At 40.2% G+C, this 18804-nt stretch overlaps 2 protein-coding genes across 3 annotated transcripts; both read right to left on the bottom strand.

Annotated features, from left to right (window-relative positions):
- Positions 1 to 404: 404 nt before the first annotated feature.
- Positions 405 to 6363, bottom strand: ppie (peptidylprolyl isomerase E (cyclophilin E)). The gene is made up of 10 exons (XM_033642026.2): positions 6278 to 6363; positions 5689 to 5787; positions 4427 to 4470; positions 3451 to 3477; positions 3258 to 3339; positions 3065 to 3168; positions 2856 to 2979; positions 2543 to 2728; positions 2275 to 2417; positions 405 to 614 (listed from the first exon to the last, which is right to left on the bottom strand). Exons 1-10 carry the CDS (start codon positions 6306 to 6308, stop codon positions 546 to 548), a joined length of 909 nt encoding a protein of 302 aa, XP_033497917.1. The 5' UTR covers positions 6309 to 6363; the 3' UTR covers positions 405 to 545.
- A 1481-nt stretch (positions 6364 to 7844) lies between these two features.
- Positions 7845 to 17906, bottom strand: pabpc4 (poly(A) binding protein, cytoplasmic 4 (inducible form)). Of its 2 annotated transcripts, none has more exons than XM_033643282.2 (15): positions 17281 to 17906; positions 14743 to 14936; positions 13343 to 13458; positions 12214 to 12353; positions 12022 to 12116; positions 11195 to 11332; positions 10991 to 11086; positions 10590 to 10859; positions 9395 to 9485; positions 9204 to 9299; positions 8944 to 9074; positions 8751 to 8841; positions 8536 to 8666; positions 8312 to 8436; positions 7845 to 8232 (listed from the first exon to the last, which is right to left on the bottom strand). In XM_033643282.2, the coding sequence occupies exons 1-14, from the start codon at positions 17471 to 17473 to the stop codon at positions 8335 to 8337; spliced, it is 1884 nt and encodes a 627-aa protein (XP_033499173.1). In that variant the 5' UTR covers positions 17474 to 17906; the 3' UTR covers positions 7845 to 8232; positions 8312 to 8334. The 2 variants fall into 2 exon arrangements, with proteins under 2 accessions (XP_033499173.1, XP_033499174.1); XM_033643283.2 differs by having other exon boundaries at positions 8323 to 8436.
- Positions 17907 to 18804: the final 898 nt, after the last annotated feature.

The following is an 18804-nucleotide window of genomic DNA, read 5'->3' as shown; positions in this document are numbered from 1 at the left end:
GCAGAAACTCCCTGCACGTGATCACTTACTTGAAATCCAATTAATATACATATTTTTGTTTGCATGATTTGAGGTGTCATTTAGTAGACATTATTCTATTTCCTGCCCAGGACTACAGATGAAAATTAGTGTATAGCTAACTGGTGCAGCTAAGTAGCTGTGCACTGTCCCTGTTGAATAAATAAAATAGAATAAAATAACTTTGAACTCAAATTTTATTAATAAAAAAAATATATATATTTTTTGCAAAACTTTTGACATGTTCCTTTTTTTAAACTTAAAATGAATAAAGAAAATATGTGCTACAAATAGGAAATTATGCAGCTCTAACGGGGTCAGCCAACAATCAGCAAATCAATGTGACATTTAATTTACACAAAGTAAAAGACATCAATCTGTGGTTTCTTTTTATAAAAAAAAAAAGGTGTTTATTGAAATATTTACATGGCAGATGACGTGTATTCAAAGTACAAAAGACCATGAAAACACTCTCAGACACACTGTCTCCGCAGACAAATACAAACAAGCACGCGCTTCGTTTTCCTTCACACATATTCTCCACAGTCAGAGATGATGACTTTCTGCTTTGGCTTGCCGTCTTTATTTCCCTGAGCCTGCAGAGAGAAAACATTATTAACGACACAGCAATTACTTACTGAAATTGAGCTTCATTATCTTCACCTTTTACAAGCTTTTATAACAACATGATCAACAATTATCAATATAACATAAAGCCCAGACAGATGTTTGACTTCCAGGTTTATAATCCAGATCACAAATATCTTCCTATTTTTGCAACTGAAATAAAATTAACTTGATGTCATCCCTAAAAATTCGTTAATACCACTACTGATGATACTGATGATAATAATGATAGTGGTGGTGGTGGTAGTAACAATAGTAATAATAATAATCTTTATTGTCCACAATGTGGAAATTTGCACATCCTAATAAGGCCACAACATTACAACAATACAATAAATAACAAAACATTCACAGTACAGACAACAACAACACGTGTATGTATTTCAGTATGAATGGTGGTTACAAATTTAGCAAAGTTATTACATTTGGTATCAAAGATTTGTAAATGTTCCTGGTTGCTACAGCAGCACTGCGTCATCCTGAGGGCAATTTTATGAATACTTTAAAAAGCGGGTGAAATGTGTCAGCCACAATTCGTCGGGCTTTTTGTTACACCTGCATTTTATATATGTCCAGTTGTTTCTGCTCTTTCCAAATAATCTTACTGGCCATGTTTGTAATTCTGGACAGTCTATCTTTGCTCTTAGCTTCCAGGTGCCCACACCACGTACACATGTTAAAAGTTCAAATACTTTTAACAGAATTCGGTAAATCAACAGATATTTCTGCCGATTTCTAAAGCTCAGTTCAGACCAAAGATTTTGCTTTGAGACAAAACTGTTACGGAACGTTGCAGAGAAAAGTTGCAGCGGTGTTAACTGGCAGTCTGAACTTGACTCAAGCCGGTTGATGGCATCACCTGCAACTCAGCTGGTCAAATTGCCAGCGGCCGGTTTTGGAATGTAAAGCTTGTCATCTGTTTATACAGCCAGCTGGCTTGAAGTGAAATACTAGGTCAAGTCAAAATGACCACAGACAGCGTATTTGCTTGCTGTGGCAGGTGCTCCGTCCTCATGGTGTGCCGGTGTCAGACGGTGTGTCGCTGCTGCTGCTCTCTGTTTGTGCTTATGCCCCCTCACACACACACACACACTCTCATTGACAACTAATTGGCGCTGCTTACTTATATAACTGTCGTATTTATTATGAATACAGTCCATCTGATGCTCATTTTGTTTATATTTTTTTCACCGTTTCATCACTACTACAAATGCAACTGTACCCAGTATCTCATTGTCACTGTCCTCATTCATATGTTAAGAAGCTACAAATTATATTCAGCCACAAAATAAGCCTGAAAAGCTGGAAATCAGAACGGAAGTACAGAGAGTTGTTGCAAAGAGATGATACTGTCTCATCTAGTTGCATTGGTGTGAAACTGGAGGTTTTCAGAATGTTGCAGAACAGTGCGTTGCCAATAGTTTGTTTCAACTTGTCTTGCTGCAAATCTTTTGTCTGAACTGGGCTTAAGAAAATACAAATTTTGGTTGCTGCTGTTCACATGTATGATTTATTCACATGTAGTAATAGTGAGAAGCAAATAGTGATTCATGTGATTAAAAGTTACACTGGGTAATAATAATAACCAAATTAAGTCTCTAAGTCTCAGTAAATCCTTTTGTCCCTCACCTCCATTGCACGCAGCACATCCATCCCCTCCACCAGATCTCCAAACACCACATGTTTGCCATCCAGCCAGTCTGTTTTGTCGGTGGTGATGAAGAACTGCGAGCCGTTAGTGTTTGGCCCAGAGTTGGCCATGGAGAGCTGCCCTGTGAGCACGAGAGACAACATTTGGCCAGTTATCCACAGGATCTGCTAGTGAACCTTCATGCTCAATCACAGAGTCCACAGACTCCTACACACACTCTAGAGAGCTCCACACGAAACTCCTCACCTGGCGCGGTGTGTTTGAGGACAAAGTTTTCATCATCAAACTTCCGTCCGTAGATGGATTTGCCTCCGGTGCCGTTGTGGTTGGTGAAGTCTCCTCCTTGGCACATAAACTGAGGGATGATACGATGGAAGCTGCTGCCCTTAAAGCCAAAGCCCTTCTCATGCGTGCACAGGCAGCGGAAATTCTCTATGAGATATAAGAGAAGATGCTGGTGTCAATATTTGCCAACACATTATTTTGTTTTCCAACCTGTGCAGCTACAGTATATATTTTTGAGAAATATTTAAAGATAAAAGCCCTGCAGCATACACACCTACTGTCATGGGAACAATGTCAGCCCGAAGAAGAAAGCGTAGTCTTCCTGCCGGCTTGTTTCCAATCTTGATGTCCATATAGACCTGAGGATTAACTCTGCCCTTTTTAGCCGGGGGTTCGTCCTACAAACACAAATTATACTTATGTCACTATCTAAACATAAATAAGAGTCAGGGGCATCATTGCAAGCTAGGAAAGCTATCTCACTTCCTGTGTTGCAGTGTTGGTTGTCTCGCCACCCGCTGTCTCCGCCTCAGCCTCCTCTGAGGTCTTCCCTGAGAACTTCTTCAGCCAGTCATCATCTGACCACACTGATGGGAAAGTCAGAGTCAAAATCAGAACCAATGATTTCAACTACTGTCCACGGAGAGGCTTTTATAAACAAGTTTTCATCAATCACCTGGTCGAGAAGAACCTTCTTTGATTCTCATGGGCTTGGCGGTGTTGACCCGGATAGTCCGACCAAAAAGCTCAGACTCATTCTTACAGAGAAAAAGAACAAAAACATCAAATGTTAAAACAGGAAGCTCATCTGCTGGATCTTTGGGGTAAACTCACAACGACTAGGTCTCTGAAACAGAAATAAAACTTACCATGTTATCAATAGCTGCTGCAGCATCCTACAGGAGACAAAGACGATATATTGGTTAAGAGCACAGAAATAGTTACCATTGAAGTCCTCATTATGCATCAATAACCAACCATGTTTACACTGAATCCATCACCAGAGACAGCATTCCAATTAGAGATGTTGTGATATACTGGTACTGATGATAACCATGAGTATTTAAAAATGAAATATCAATATCATGTTGATAAAACAGATGTGATAATAGTGTCTAAATAATCCAGTGCCTCTTAAATAATTTCCATTTCTTTCTGTAATTGCTGGATTTGTACACTTTTGTACAGTTGTGGTTACAGACTCTCTGTCTCCTTATACTCATATTTTAATGTAAGTCATTTACCAAGGAAAAAAAAAAAAGAAATACAAACAGCACAAGCTAAAGATGGATTTTACTGATAACATTATTATTATTTCCAATTTTTTTTATAGCTATCATTATATTATAGTTACTGTAAACTCTTTTTGCCATGATAATGGTGTGGTGAAAATTTGATATTGTGCCAGCACTAATTCCAGAAAACTGTGTATAAAGGATGCTGATAAGTGTATTCAGTTCTTATCCTGTTTAAATGCAAGAACACAGCCATATTAATAACTGGGAATCGCCCCTCTTAAACATCAAACATCATCCTTCTTGTGTGTTAATATTATTGTATACACTAAGTACATTTTTTACATTTAATGACTGTACCTTAAAGTACATTTGTTAGCAAGCAGATGGATTACTGTATGTTTGGAAATTCAGTTAAATTTGAGATAGTATTGTAGTTCAGTTACGGTGTGTACATGTTCAACATCTGTAGTCTGAACATGACCTTATTCAGGTTAAAGTAACATTAACTAATGGAGATTTTCATAAAGAATTAGTGTTGTCTTAATTGGTGTATCATCAGAATAGTGCAGCACTAAGTGTGTACTTCAGTGCTATAACCAATACATACCTCTGCCAATTCAAACTCAATGAACGCAAATCCTCTGTGCTTTTCTGAAAACAGAACATAAGACACATTAATACAGATTAATATTCATATTACCCACACTGTTTACACTGTTACACAGACAAAGTGGAGTTACTGTCACTTACATCCAGGGCTGTCACTAATGATTATTTTCATTGTCGACTAATCTGTCGATTATTTCTTCGATTAGTTGACTAATCATTTCATCGAAAAATGTGTTAAAATGTTGAAAAATGTCGGTCTGTCTCGCCCAAACCCCAAAATTACGTCATCTAATGTTTTGTTTCATACTCACGCCGAAGGGTTTTAGTTCACTGTCACGGGAGAGTGTGTAAAGCTGCCAATATCTGAACGTAAGAGTATTTTGGGGTACTTTTATAGTACTTCTCTATGAAAAATGTCCGATTAGTCGACTACTAAAATAGTCACCGATTATTTGAATAGTCGATTAGTCATCGATTAGTTGACTAATCGTGGCAGCCCTACTTACATCACATTTTGTTGGGACTGCTTAGGGAATATTTTTGCAGAAACTACACACCAAACCAGCAAAACATTATACATCTCTCGCAAAAGCAAAGCATTCTTGCAAAACTCTTTAAACTCTTCTGTTTTTGCATCAATACAGTACACACAAACATTCCTTTGAATAAGCACATGGAGCACTAACTACACACTGATAGCGTAAATGCAAAACAAAAAACGCTTTTGATTTTTCTGTGTGCGGGGCATAGCAGTCTGCTTAGAGTTTTGCATACACAAATGTATCCAAATGTGTGAAGTATAAATGTGTATCCACACATAACACACTATCAGTACAAATAAGGGGGACGGTTTTTTGCTAACCATCCTATTACTCCTATTACTCCTATTACAGCGGTAGAAAATCAAAAACATTTAGGTTAGAAAAAAAGAGCAGAAAAAAAGACTAAATGGGCCCTTATTTGTGGCTCTGGTCATAATACTTCCTCTGCATCTCTGTCCAATATTGGCCCCCACTGTTGTCCAAATGTTTACCTGTTTTCTATTTATAGTGCTCAAGCTCTGCTTTGCAAGTGAACTCAATATCTAAAAGTGTTTTCACACCATGTGTCAGTGTGGAGAAGACACTGGCAAGCAGAGATCCTACACACTTGATAAATGCATTGACTACAAGTGTTACTGGTTGCACAGAAAGTGCTGCAAGAATCGCTGTTAGTGTGTAAGCATTCAGGAAAACTGTGACAGAAAACTCCTGATCTTACCTGTTTCATAGTCTAATGGTATCTGGATGTCTGTGATGTCTCCAAACGGAATGAAAGCTGCGTGTAACACCTTCTCATCCACCTCCTCTGCAAGGCCACCTGACACAAACACACCATACTGACACTGAGCTGATGGACAGTATGTTTACTACTGACATGTCATGTCGCCTTATAAAATTAACAATGAAGAAATATTTGCGTGTACACTTCATAAGCAGAGGATAACGGGACAGGTTTGCGTGCTACGTTCAAGGTACATGAGGAACCAAAGGAGTCCTGAGTTCCTGAGGCTGAAGCTTATTTATGTTTAATTACATCTTGTACAGAGTTCATTAACAACTTTACTCATGGCGTCGAGGAAACTGTACGAAGTTTTATATTAACAAAGTTGCCATGTTTTCAGGTGACGCTTTTACGTTTCACCGGCTAAAACTTTCCGTATCAGAGTTTTATTCATATTAGCTGAACTTATACATATTTAGTTGTGTTTCGTTGTATTATTTACAACGTATTCCCTTTAATACGTTCGCTAGATTTACCGAAACAACGCAATTTTAACGTATTTTTATGAAAAGTAACACTAACTTACCAACATACAGCACTCGTTTGTTAGCCGCCATATTGGATTCAACCCTTCAACTTTGACCTCAGCTGCTTGTGATTGGCGCAGAGAGGCTAAAGCCCGCCTCCCAATGAGGAAATATTGTCTCGCGCCACCTGTCGGAGGAAACTGTCATTACTCAACTCTCACTTTTTTATACCACAGTTTTTCTGTTACTGGGAAGGTCAGTTTCATTTTCATATTTTACAACTTCTTCTTATACAATTATTCCTAAAACTGCACCTATATATTATATTTCTATTTTCTAACCATTATTGTGAACAACATTTTTCAGTTTTAAAGGAAACACGGTTGGCATTTGGACAGAATGAGAGTTGAGTTTGATATTTGAGCTTTTATAGGCACAAGTGTAAATAATAAAATTAATGATGGCTATTTCATTAAAGGACTTTTTTCACCACAGATATTTTGACTTGTTATAGTGTGAAAAGCACAGGTGTTTCTATCACTAATGATGCCTGTCCCAGCAAACCAGCATGTATAGTATCAGGACCCTGAAATGGAGGCAGCTAAACTGAACATACTCTCTTTCTATGACAAGTCAGAATGTTTGCAGTGGAAAATATATTTTATTTTGCTTTCTTTCTGTATTTAAAGGTGGCATTTTATGTGCAGACAAGAATATAATATTTTTGGGCACCACTTTCTAGTCAGGCATCCTTGTAAAGGGTTTATAAGTTATAACTGAGTTTAATAATGGTAAGTGAATTACCAATGCTTATAGATCAGTTAATAGAGACAACTTTGGGTGACCAGGTTATGAAAAATCTCTCTGACTTGTTGTAAAGTATTTTGTTTGACCAAGACAAGAAAAATAAAAAAATCACTTTACTTTCCAGGAAAAGTATTTAAAATATTTCCTATTATCAAACCTTATGAACCGCCACCTTGAAGGAAATATAATGTAATCAGTGATTTCATCCTCTTTATTAACAGTGGGCTTCTGCTGTTTGTTTTTGTCCCTTTTATCTGGCCCTTAACTTGATGCAGCACATGCTCTCTGACACCAGGATCATATTGTGGAGTACATACTTAGGATTTCAAAATCTTGATCACACAGAAAAATGACAAGAGGAAGGACTAACATTCAGAAAAATTTTCAAGTTACATATATCCTATGTCAGATAGCCAAAAAGGACAGCTTTAACATGAAGTTGACACTTATAAAATTGTATTTTTAATGCAACGCTACATCGTTGTTGTTGAGTTGTTAGATGCAAAAGTGACAGACCTTATGGCTCTGTAGTTGTGACTTCCTGTTCAGGGTTGGCTCCACTCTTTGTTTAGATTTCATAGCAGTGAAGTCATGACAATCATTTTGACCATGAGGCTTATATGCAAGGGCTCAGTGACAATTTCTCATTTGGTACAGGAAGAAACCATTCTGTCTTTAGTGCAAAAAGAGGCACATTAAACATTTTCTCTTCCTATGTTCATGCATCAATCGTCTGTCCTTTACATTGTCTGTGCTACTCCTGCAGTGCCAATTTAATCAAATAAGTTACATATAAGCATTAAAGTAACACAATAGTGGTAAACTTGATATATTATCCCTTTATTGAGAATACCACACACCCATGATAACATGATAGGATGGAGGAGTCCATCATTTCAAATCAATCATAAAACTTCCAAGCAAAGAAAAAGAACAAGGCTCGTTTTCCTTTTAGAAAAAAGATTTCTCTCATTTGCCACAAAATGAAGGACCTTCATTCAAAATTCACTTGCATTATTGCTTTTGATATGCAGTTTAAAAGTTTTACAGAACTAGAAAATTATGAACTGTAATATTTTTCAAAATGTTCAAGTATATTTTTAAAATTATATTTTCCTTTTTTTATTCATTTTTGCATAATTGTTCAGAGGCGTCGAGTGTCTGGAGTCAGCGTGTCTCTCCCCATCTCTGCTCCTTTTTCTGTGCCCTGAAACAACAAAGTGACTTTTCATTGCTATCACAAAACATAATTTATGCATGAATAGACTGATTATGTATTATCATACTGATTCATTACAGCACGCAGTCTTCAGGATGTGGCAGCTGCAGCAGTAGAAGCCATGCTGCCCACTTTCTGCGTGGCATCTTTCTTTGCTTGGTGGGCTTGTAACACGGCGACAGCTTCTTCCACCTGTACGAGCATTACATCAAACATGAATAAAGGTACAGAGTGAATGGATAACAGACTTTTCAGTGTGACATTGTGGCAAAGATAGAGGTAGCAAAGTACCTTTGAGCGCAGAGATTCATGAGACTCCAGCATATGCAGCAGTTCAGAGTTGTCAATCTCTAGCAGCATACCAGTGATCTTTCCTGCCAGGTTGGCATGCATGGACTGAATCAATGGGAAAAGACGCTCACCTATTTGGAAAAGAACAAGAATAAATCAACCTAATAAAAACTTGAAAGCATTACAGTCCATTCATTTTGGCAAAGGATTCTTACCTAGCATCTGTTTCTGCTCCTGAGGGGGCGCAGCAGCCAGCATGGAGGCCGTGAGAGGCTCCTGGCCCTGAACGTGCACAGCTGGCTGAGCCTAGAAAGAATGGATGAAGAGTGCACAAAGGAAAACTTTTATAGGTCTGGGGGTTTGATATGATAGGGACCGAAAATAATGAGACAAGTCTTTTGGCCGTACCTGCTGTAAGGCAATAGGTTGCACCACCTGGGGGTTGGGGTTACGGACACCAGTGGCATATTTGTAAGGAGGTATGGCACGGGGTCCGGGGACTCCCATTGAGGGACGAGGAGCCATGGCCTGGCCGGAGGCTAGCAGAGAGGAGGAAACACGGAGCAGAATTAGGTTCTCTACTCTTTATGTAGGATCAATAAAGTGCTAAAGCCAGAGTCAGCGAGTTCATGGTGATCATTTTTGTCAATTGTTATTGATGAACACACCTCGTGGGCCCTGTGAGCCGCCACCAGGACTCATGTGTCTCAAGTTGGCACGGGGTCCTGGCTGGCGCAGTGAGCTGGGTATTCCTTGGAAACCACCTTAAGGTGACAGAAGCATCGACAAAAACAATGAGATGCAATACAAAACCTCAGTATATGAAAGAGTGATGCATCATATAGTACCACATGCTCACCTTGACCTCTGCCACCTTGCTGCTGCCATCTGGGGTTGGGTCGCATTTGTGCCAGCTGATTAGGTGCATAGTATGTTGTCCTGTTCTGGGCCTGGTGGATACAAGTAGGTGAAATATATCATTTTATAGCACTAAAGTCATACCCTATTGTATTGTTGCTCAAAGTGCAGCCTGAGGGCCATCAGCAGCCCTCAGAAACAATTTGTGCTGCACCTGAGCATTACATAAAATGCAGGCATATTTTAATTATCTGTGGTCCATTGAAATACCTTAACTTTAAAAGTTTACATTTAATACAGTACAGCTACTGCGTCATACTGCGCCTCCCTAAAAAGTGTCTGTCAGGTGAGGAATGACAACTTGTGGGAAGCTACTAGTTGCATGGTAACTAGTGGTAAGTTACAATTGTTGCAGGTATAACGCTCTGTCATTAATGCTAGTGCTGTTAGCTGAAGTTAGCGCACCCCTCTTCTACTAAAATAGCTGATGTGACTACCTTTTTCATCAGTGGTATTTTTACTAATATAAAATGGAAAGAAAAGTATAAGTTTGCATGGTATCTTCTGGGAAATGTAGTGCAAAAATTTTACTTGGAGTTGTTTGGGAATAATAATACTTTTCTTGACATTTTAAGTCTAAATGTGTATTAAACCTGCAATAATTGATTTTTTTGGTCGCTTGTGGCTGTAAATACAACACTAACTTGTTTTCACATTTAAAGTTGATACAGCGATTAACATGATATAACTTGATATACATACAGTTGCCTATTTATACATCCAGCAGACATTGAGCAACATCAGCATTCATGTAAAGTCCGGTTTGTCAACTTTGCAAAAGTAAATACAGATGTCACTTTCCTTTTAGATTTGTGTTTGGTCTTCACTAACTCCTGTAGAAAAATAGTATCTGGCTCTGAAGCTTTAAAATGCTCCACTATATTCACCAGCTAGTTGCTGATTCTGCCAGGATGCAGTTTGATGCTAGGCTGTAGCGTACAAAAGGTCTTCAGGGCTTTTTCTAACATAATGAGCTAACACGCTAAAAACCTTCATAGAGCTGAAGGAACCTGTGTTCAGGTGATTATTATATGTGGCTTTGTAACTAGGAACAGCCCCCGACACACATATAATGGTAATAAATATTCTAGCCTCTTTAACACACAATACATTTTCTCAGACTTTGATTCTCACACCTGTGGCACAGCTGGCATGAAGTAGCCACTGGTGGGCTGGAACTGATTAATGATGGCGTTAGCCGGCATGGCCCTCATGCCAGCGATGCGCTGCATGTACTGGTTGGTGAGGTGGGCTTTGCGCTCCTCTTTGCGCTGAGCCAGAGCCACGTAGAGGGGTTTGGAACCAACGATGCGTCCGTTCATCTCAGTCACGGCCTTGGTGGCCTCCTCGGGGGAGGAGAAGCAGACAAAGCCGAAGCCTTTGGAGCGACCCTCCTCCAGCATCACCTAATATACAGACAGATTGCATCTGGGTAACTTCAAACACAACATATTGTCAACACTGTTGCTATATTTATATTGCAGTGATGCAAAATCCTTTTTCTAGCGGTGATGCATTGCTGTTTAATCATTCTCACCTTAGCACTTGTAATAGAGCCAAACGGAGAGAACTCTTTACGCAGTTTCTCATCGTCTATGGTGTCATCCAGGTTCTTGATGTAAAGATTAACACCCTGAAACAAAAGACAGACAGTCATAATACATATTTGGCAGCTTCTTTGACATTAATACATGGAAATTTAAGACTGATTTGATTAATCAAGGGCTTAGTTTCTACAGACCTGATAACGACTGATCCTCTCCTGTTTGAGCAGCTCAAACTTCCTCTTCAGCTCTGCTTGACGCTCCATCTTCTTCTGAGCCCGGCCCACAAACACAGTCTTGCCATTGAGTTCGGTGCCATTCATGTCCTCTACAGCCTTTGGACAAAATCATTGTTATCGCAGGGAATGACCAATAAAGTCACATTGATCACGTACTTATCACTTAGTACAGTGGTCCTCAACCTTTTTTGTGTCAAGGACCCTTAAACTGATACACATTAGATCACAGAACCCCATTTGATAAGATTTTGCTTCAAGAACCTCCATCTGAAAAGATGTTGGTCGCTGCATATGATTAAGACCAGAAATCTATAGTTGTCAGCTACAGTTGAGGAGACAGCTGTGGAGGACCTAAAACCTATAATCAGAATATTCACCCTTATAACTCTTAGGATGCTTTTCATAATGCTAACATGTCTCCTCGCTTCCCTCACTCATGTCTCTTCCTCGCATCTCAGCTCCTCCCAGCAAGGATGTGAGAGAGAGCGATATGAGGAAGAGACGTGTAGGATACAGAAAGCCTCCTCTCTCCTCAAAGTGCATTTAACAGATTGGAAGATCCTCCATGATGACATGGGGGGAACATTTTCCAGGTCACAGGAGGAGAAAGGATGTGAGGAAGCATCAGTTATCATAACAAAAGCACCCTTACTCACATTGGGCTCAATTATATAGTGAATTAAATAGTTAAAATAAAGTATTCCCAATTTTTCTGGCAACCCTCTGGAACTCCCTCAAGGACCCCTAGTTAAGAACCACTGACTTAGTATATGAGACCAACATACCTTGTTAGCATCCTCATGCTTCTCATAACTGACGAATCCAAAGCCTCTGGATTTGCCGGTGGGGTCTGTCATCACCTTCACGCTTAGTGTTTTACCTGCAAAGGTTGAAGGTCAGATGAGTGGATGTAAACTTGCAGAACTGGACCACGTAAGAGTTTGGAGTAATAACCATCAGTCAAGTCTCCTTCTTACCATATTTGTCGAAAAGCTCCTTGAGCCGATCGTCATCCATATCATCTCCAAAGTTCTTGATGTAGACATTGGTAAATTCCTTGGCTTTGGCACCAAGTTCGGCCTCCCGTTCCTTGCGAGATTTGAAACGACCCACAAACCTGAAGATAGAGGGAAAGCAGCAGAACACACTCTTGTAAAACAGGCCCGACAGAGATGAAAAAACAAACCAGGATCCACCTCTTTTGATTTCCTTTTTTCCGATCTAACAGTCCTGATCCGGGAGAGGAAGACCTGACCACACAAGCACCATAGGTAAAAGAGAGTAGATTCTTTTACCCCAAAAAAAACCCAAAACAGGGACAACATCAACAAAACAAATTCACAGCTACATTTCATCATCATTCCTTGGGTAAACAATGAAAAAACATCCAACTGCTGTTAATGTCACCAGAGGCAGGCAGATATGTTGGCATGCTAGACATCACAGTGACAACCATCTTAATTCTTGGTCCAAAACTTGATGAGGAGGTGGATGGAGAGGGATGGAGGAACAGAGTCTCACAGTACAAAGGAAAGCTGAGGAGGACCAAATGATCTTATATACCTTGCTATGACGACCTCTCCCCTTCTGCCATCCAGTATTGCATTCCTGCATTCGATCCATCACTAAAACACACAAGCGTGGTCATACACACACACACACAAACAAACACTCCAAGACGTGTGACCAGCGAGTTGACAAATGAGGCAACACAAAATGCTTCTGGTAGGAAAGAAAAGAGTTTTTAGTTTGTTATCTATCAGTTCAGGAGTTATCTTCACACTGGCGGTAGTGAGAGATGAGCTTATTAGTCAGATTATTCACACACAAGCTCACCAACTGAAAAAAGACACGAAAAGTCAGTTCACTCAACACATGTCCAACAAGCAAGTCAGGTTTATACACAGATTATAACACCATTTAATACATATAAGCTATTACCATTATCATCATATGTTAAAAAACACTGCACCTGCCACTGCACACATGGACTTTTAATGTCATGATAACAAGTTTAATTTTAAAGTAAAGCTAAATTCTTTTCAAAACAATATCGACAATAAGCGCCCCTTTGTCCCCATTTCCTAGATTATGTCAGACACTCACACCTTGCGGTCATTCAGAAGCATGCCGTTCATCTTCTCAATGGCACGATCAGCAGCATCCTGGGTCTCAAAGTGGACAAAAGCGTAGCCCTTGGAGCCATTTTCATCACACACCACCTGGAGCACAGGAAGACACACGAGTAAATGTGCATTCATGGAGTGATGCAGGAATGAGTCCTATGAGTTAGCATCCTAGCACTCCTAGCACAACGTGTTTCTTATTTTAATGGGGTTTTGGTTAGATGCCTGAAATAAGTTCTGTGGTTCACACAAGCTTAAGAGACTTTCATGTTTCATTCTATCAAATAAAATGCTGATGACCCAGAAACTGAGCTTTTAAGTGTCTTATAAGACAGTTGCTTGCCAGTAAATGAGACTACAGAACGTCATCATGCTGAGTATGGCTTTACTGCCTTGTTGTGGTGACGTTTAAGTCATGCAACCTTACTGTAGTTTGTTTATACCCTGATGTTAGCTTTTTACTTCTGGCTATCACACTTATGCTTCAAAAACCATAAAAAGCAGTTTTCATTTGTGAAGATTATTTTGCTGAACAAAACATGCAAGTTTCATAAACTTTTGTTTACCACAAAAATTATTTTCTGCAATTGAAATCCAAAATCCAATGACACATCACGAACTTAACAACTTCAGTGTTGGCCTACAAACACATGTCATTCCTGCAGCACTCCGTTAGAGAGGCACCATGATGCTTGCACACAATCGTTTAACTTTAAAGCAATAGTTTAAGATTTTAGGTGACATGTTTCGAGTTAGATGAGAAGACCGATAGAACTCTCAAATCTATCCTCTAAATATGATGCTGCAGCCAGTTAGCCTAGCTTAGCATAAAAACCAGAAGAAGCAGGAAACAGCTAGGCTGGCTCTGTCCAAATTAACACGTTTACTGTGGTTGGTTAAATCCATACAAAAACCAAAGTGTAAAAGCAACATTTTGTAGTTTTAAAGGGGTTTTCTTATACTGGTTGTCATTTCAGCAAGCTTTAGGCTGTTACATGCATTTGGACAGAGGCAAGCAAGCTAGTTACATTCTTTAGGCTAAGCTAAGCTAAGCAGCTGCTGGCTGTGGCTTCATGTTTAACTGTCAGACACAAGAGTGGTAGCATTCTTCTCATCTAATCTTCTGCATTAAAATGAATAAACATATTTCCCCAAATCTGAAAGTATTGCAACACTGTGACTAGCTTTTCATCGGAATTAAGAGGTGAGGTTTTGTATGAGTTTACATGAGAAAGTTTTGATTGCATAAGAATATTGTTCAAATTTGATCTCTAACTGAAGCACAGTTTGTGTGAATCTCCAAGCAGGAACACTTTTCCCAAAATAATTAATATATAGAGCAGTTTTAACGTCCCTCAGTTGCATTTATGTCAATTGTACCTTGCAGGAAAGGATGTTGCCAAAGGCAGAGAAGGTGTCGTACAGGGCTTTGTTGTCAATGGACTTGTCAAGGTTCTTGATGAACACGTTGCCCACGCCAGACTTCCTGAGGGAGGGGTCTCTTTGGGACCACATGATTCTGATTGGCTTCCCTTTCACCACATCAAAGTTCATGGTGTCCAGGGCTCTCTCAGCTGCAGGGAGGAGGGGCAGAGAGGGGGTTGTTTACATGGAGCCACGAGTCTGAAAACATGTCAGTCACCAGTGCAGGTATGTGTGCTCCATCTATCAAGGTCAAACATGTACTGTAGCGCTCTCACAAAAGCAATTTGCACTCTCCCAATACCTATTATTATAATGCAGCCATCCCTTTGAAACACAAACAGCATTCTTTTAATAACAATCCTGGTGTAAGTGTATTAAAACAGCCTGTCCTCCTGTGCAGTGTGTGCTACAATGGAGAATCCCAGCTGCCAGCCCATTAACAAGGCCCACGTAACATGGCTAAGATACTGCCGTAGACCATGTGGCTGGTGAGCAGCTGGTACAAATGTGGGGGGCAGCTGCAGTGGGCAAGCTCGGAGCACATGGCCCCCTTCTCTGTCTCACCACATGCTGCTGGGCCACGTCCCACCTAGGCCGGTTGCAGTAGCAGTGCAGCAGACGCTCAGATAACGACAATGAGCTTAAACTGTGGTGTTAAGATGTGATATGTTACGTTTTCTCAAATCATTTTGTCCTCTCTGAACCCAGGTCAGTCTCTGAGGTTTGATTTGCACCATTTCTCTTCCCGTCTATCGCTTTAACTCTCATATAGACTCTCATGACCATGTGGGCACACATGCCAAAACATCCTTTTGTTCAGTCACTCTACTAACAGACACACACACACAGGCCAGGCTTTCCAGCTAAAAGTGTCTGGTAAACAAAACGGAGCTGCCTTGCGTCTGCTGGCATCAGCAGTTTGGCTTGCAATTGTACTTCCCTAGCCCGTGTGCTCAGGGAAGGTGTGTGACCGCTGTCAAACATGTGGTCTTCTGGAAGGTTCAGAGCAGAAATCTTAGTTTTAAAAGGGGCAAAGTGACCTATGTGATACACTGTAGTTATCCCTATTTTAAATGATGTCATTCAGAGTGACAGTGAATCAGTGTGGTGAAATGTTCACGGTTTTGAATTACTTGTTGTTGTTAACCATTTCTGTCACGTTAAGAACTCAAAAGTATTACAGCCAGGCAAATTTTGGGCTGCTCAGAAAGTCGTTCTATATTTAGAGAGGGGTCCTGGGAGGTATGTGCTGGCATGGAGTGTGAGTAGAGCATTCTCTACCATTGATGGGGAAGAGACACTCGACAAGAATGCTCAGATGAGCAACACTGGGTCTCGTGAGGGCTTACACATTCAGCCGTGACTTGTAGAAATCAAAGGGAGATTGCAAACGGTCTTGACTGCTGCTTGACTCTGCATGAAATCACACGCACTGACCAGTTATACTACATTACAGACAGCAAGCTCTTGCCCCACAGGCAACATGCTAGGACTCCATTTAAACACCCAACAGCTACCATCCCCCCCATGTCTACACTTCCAACAACAAATGGTGTCTTCTCACTTGTGGCTCTCCTTACATTTACTCAAGTGAGTGATACCACCCTCCTGGAAATGAGCCAGCAGTTACCTATCGTTACTACAGCTTTTGGTAGCTGACTGGAGCTCAGATGAATTGTGACAGGTGTTTAACGTTGATACAAGAGGTTAAGAGGTCCACACAATGTAAATAGTGTCACCACGAGAGGCAAGAGACAACCACAACACCTGCTACTATTGCTCAATGCTTCGATACTGGCCACGAGGTTCTAACAGATTAAACAAGCAGCTTAAGTGATTAAAATATTACAGATGTACCAACTATATGCTTCAACTCATCCTCAACAGGCTAAATGCAATACACACAGGACATGTCAAGCAGGCAGTGCAGGGGTTATTGTTCAGCTGTGCATGTCCCATCCCTTGCTTTCAGTTAACATAGCAGCAGAGGGCAATGGGAATTAGTTTCACTCAGTGGCCCTTTAAATAGGAGCAGAAATGGGTCATTTTTGGGGCGGAATAAGCGAGATCTGCAAAAAGAGACTTTGTATTAATAAATTATGGACACAAAATGACTTCTCTGTTCACTTTTAAGCACATGTCAGACTGTATGTGTGCGAGGGAGGGCTTATAGTGACATACAGTATATTAGCAGGAGAATAAAGCAACTGGGGCATGCTTATATGGGTCAAATGAGTGCTCCAACCAGTCTGAGAAAAGGATGTTGAAATTTAGACAGCAAAAAATATCACTTTATAGTTAAGTCATGCAAAGTCATGCATCATAAGTCATGCTTTGATTCACTGGCAGCGTGTCTCTGCTGTTGTAGACAGTTTGAGGATTGACATTGAAAGCATATAGTGACATCGTCACTATCTGAGGGATGCATGCTGTCTGCATCTTAAAGCCATGCTCAAACTGCACAGTGATCACTTCACATGCTTCGTTTCTTACCGTCAGCGGGCTGGGAGAAATTCACATAAGCGTATCCGAGGGATCGCCGGGTGATCATGTCACGGCATACCCGAATGGAGAGCACCGGTCCGGCTGGGCTGAATTTCTCATACAGCATAGCCTCCGTGATATCGGGGTGCAGGTCGCCAACGTAGAGAGAAGCCATCGGATAACTCCCCGTCGCTGTGTTCATATCTCGGACTGCACAATAGAAATGAATGCAAGGCTTCCCTCAAAATGCCTGAGAAATGCCGGTATGAAGTGTATCCCGGGTCCGAACTGCGCTCCGCTCCTCTCCTAACTACTGAGACAGCTGGCTGTGTGGTCCAGCTGGGTGAGAAAATGTCAAAGCTGTGAAATCACGGTGTTCAGATCTCCTCTGAAGTATTCCTTCCTTTAAAAGACGCCAACTTCGGGTGAAAGCCCGAGGCCTCTTGTTTCTGGTATTTTTTGTAAATTATTTTTTTTGCTGTTTTTATATATATATATATATTTCTTTAAGTAGTACTGTTCTTGTTTTTATGAAGATTTTGTGGATTTTATATTTTTTATATTATTTTTATTTTAAGTTTTTCAAGAACGGTGAGTTAGACACTCACGGTTGTTTTGTGGCCGGGGAAAGAGACTGCGTGAGGAGAAGCGTGGGCACTTTATAGAGCGTGGCAGTGCGGAGGAAATAGTGGCCAGGGTCAAACATGGGATAGAGAAAAAAAGAGAAACAACACTGAGCATGCGGTGTAAAAGGGAGAGCGCACACTGTACTGTCCCAACTACACAGCCCAGCTCCCCACAGCGACATCTGGGTGGGAATACAAAAGACTGCCACAGAAACTACTGCGTCTCTTTTATTTTAAGACTTAAAAGGGTGATTAACCCACCAGCTCTTAATATACTGTACCTTAGTCTATACTAATACATTTGATATTCTGCTATACAATATTATCATATACTACATAATCATCAACTATTGCACCACATCTCATACTACATTAATAAAAACTTAAACCAGGGCCATAAACACCTGTTTAACGTTTTTTATTTTATTTAACCTTTATTCAACCCCCTGAAACCTGGAGCGACATCACTTTTCTTGTGCTGCTCTCAGATGCCTTTTGCATGCATTTGAACCTTTGAACCCTGATAACCTTTAAACAACTTGGTAAGAATAAAACAGAAAAGCAGGGGAAAAACTATGTAATTAATTTTAATATGACATTTTAAAATTATGTTACAGGACTATAATAATTTGAGCACTCTATCCAGGTCATGTCCTTGTTTGTTTCTTGCCTTCTTTTCTTTTTCTTTAAATTTTCTTTTACTATATTCTTGCTGATTTTTTTTGGTCATTTCTTCTTACATTGCTCATTGCCTTTCTCCCATGTTTTTAAAAGACATCAAACCAATTGGCTCAGGTCACAAAGGGTTAACCAGGAAGTCCCTTTGAGATTGAAAATCTCTATTACAAGAGAGACCTTGTAATAGAGATTACAATGCAACAAATACAACATACAAAAATCCACAATA

This window comes from Epinephelus lanceolatus, chromosome 15, assembly GCF_041903045.1.
Source record: "Epinephelus lanceolatus isolate andai-2023 chromosome 15, ASM4190304v1, whole genome shotgun sequence".
Lineage (NCBI taxonomy): Eukaryota > Metazoa > Chordata > Actinopteri > Perciformes > Serranidae > Epinephelus > Epinephelus lanceolatus.
The sequence above is the reverse complement of the archived record's forward strand: the minus strand, read 5'-3'. Positions and strand labels throughout refer to the sequence as shown.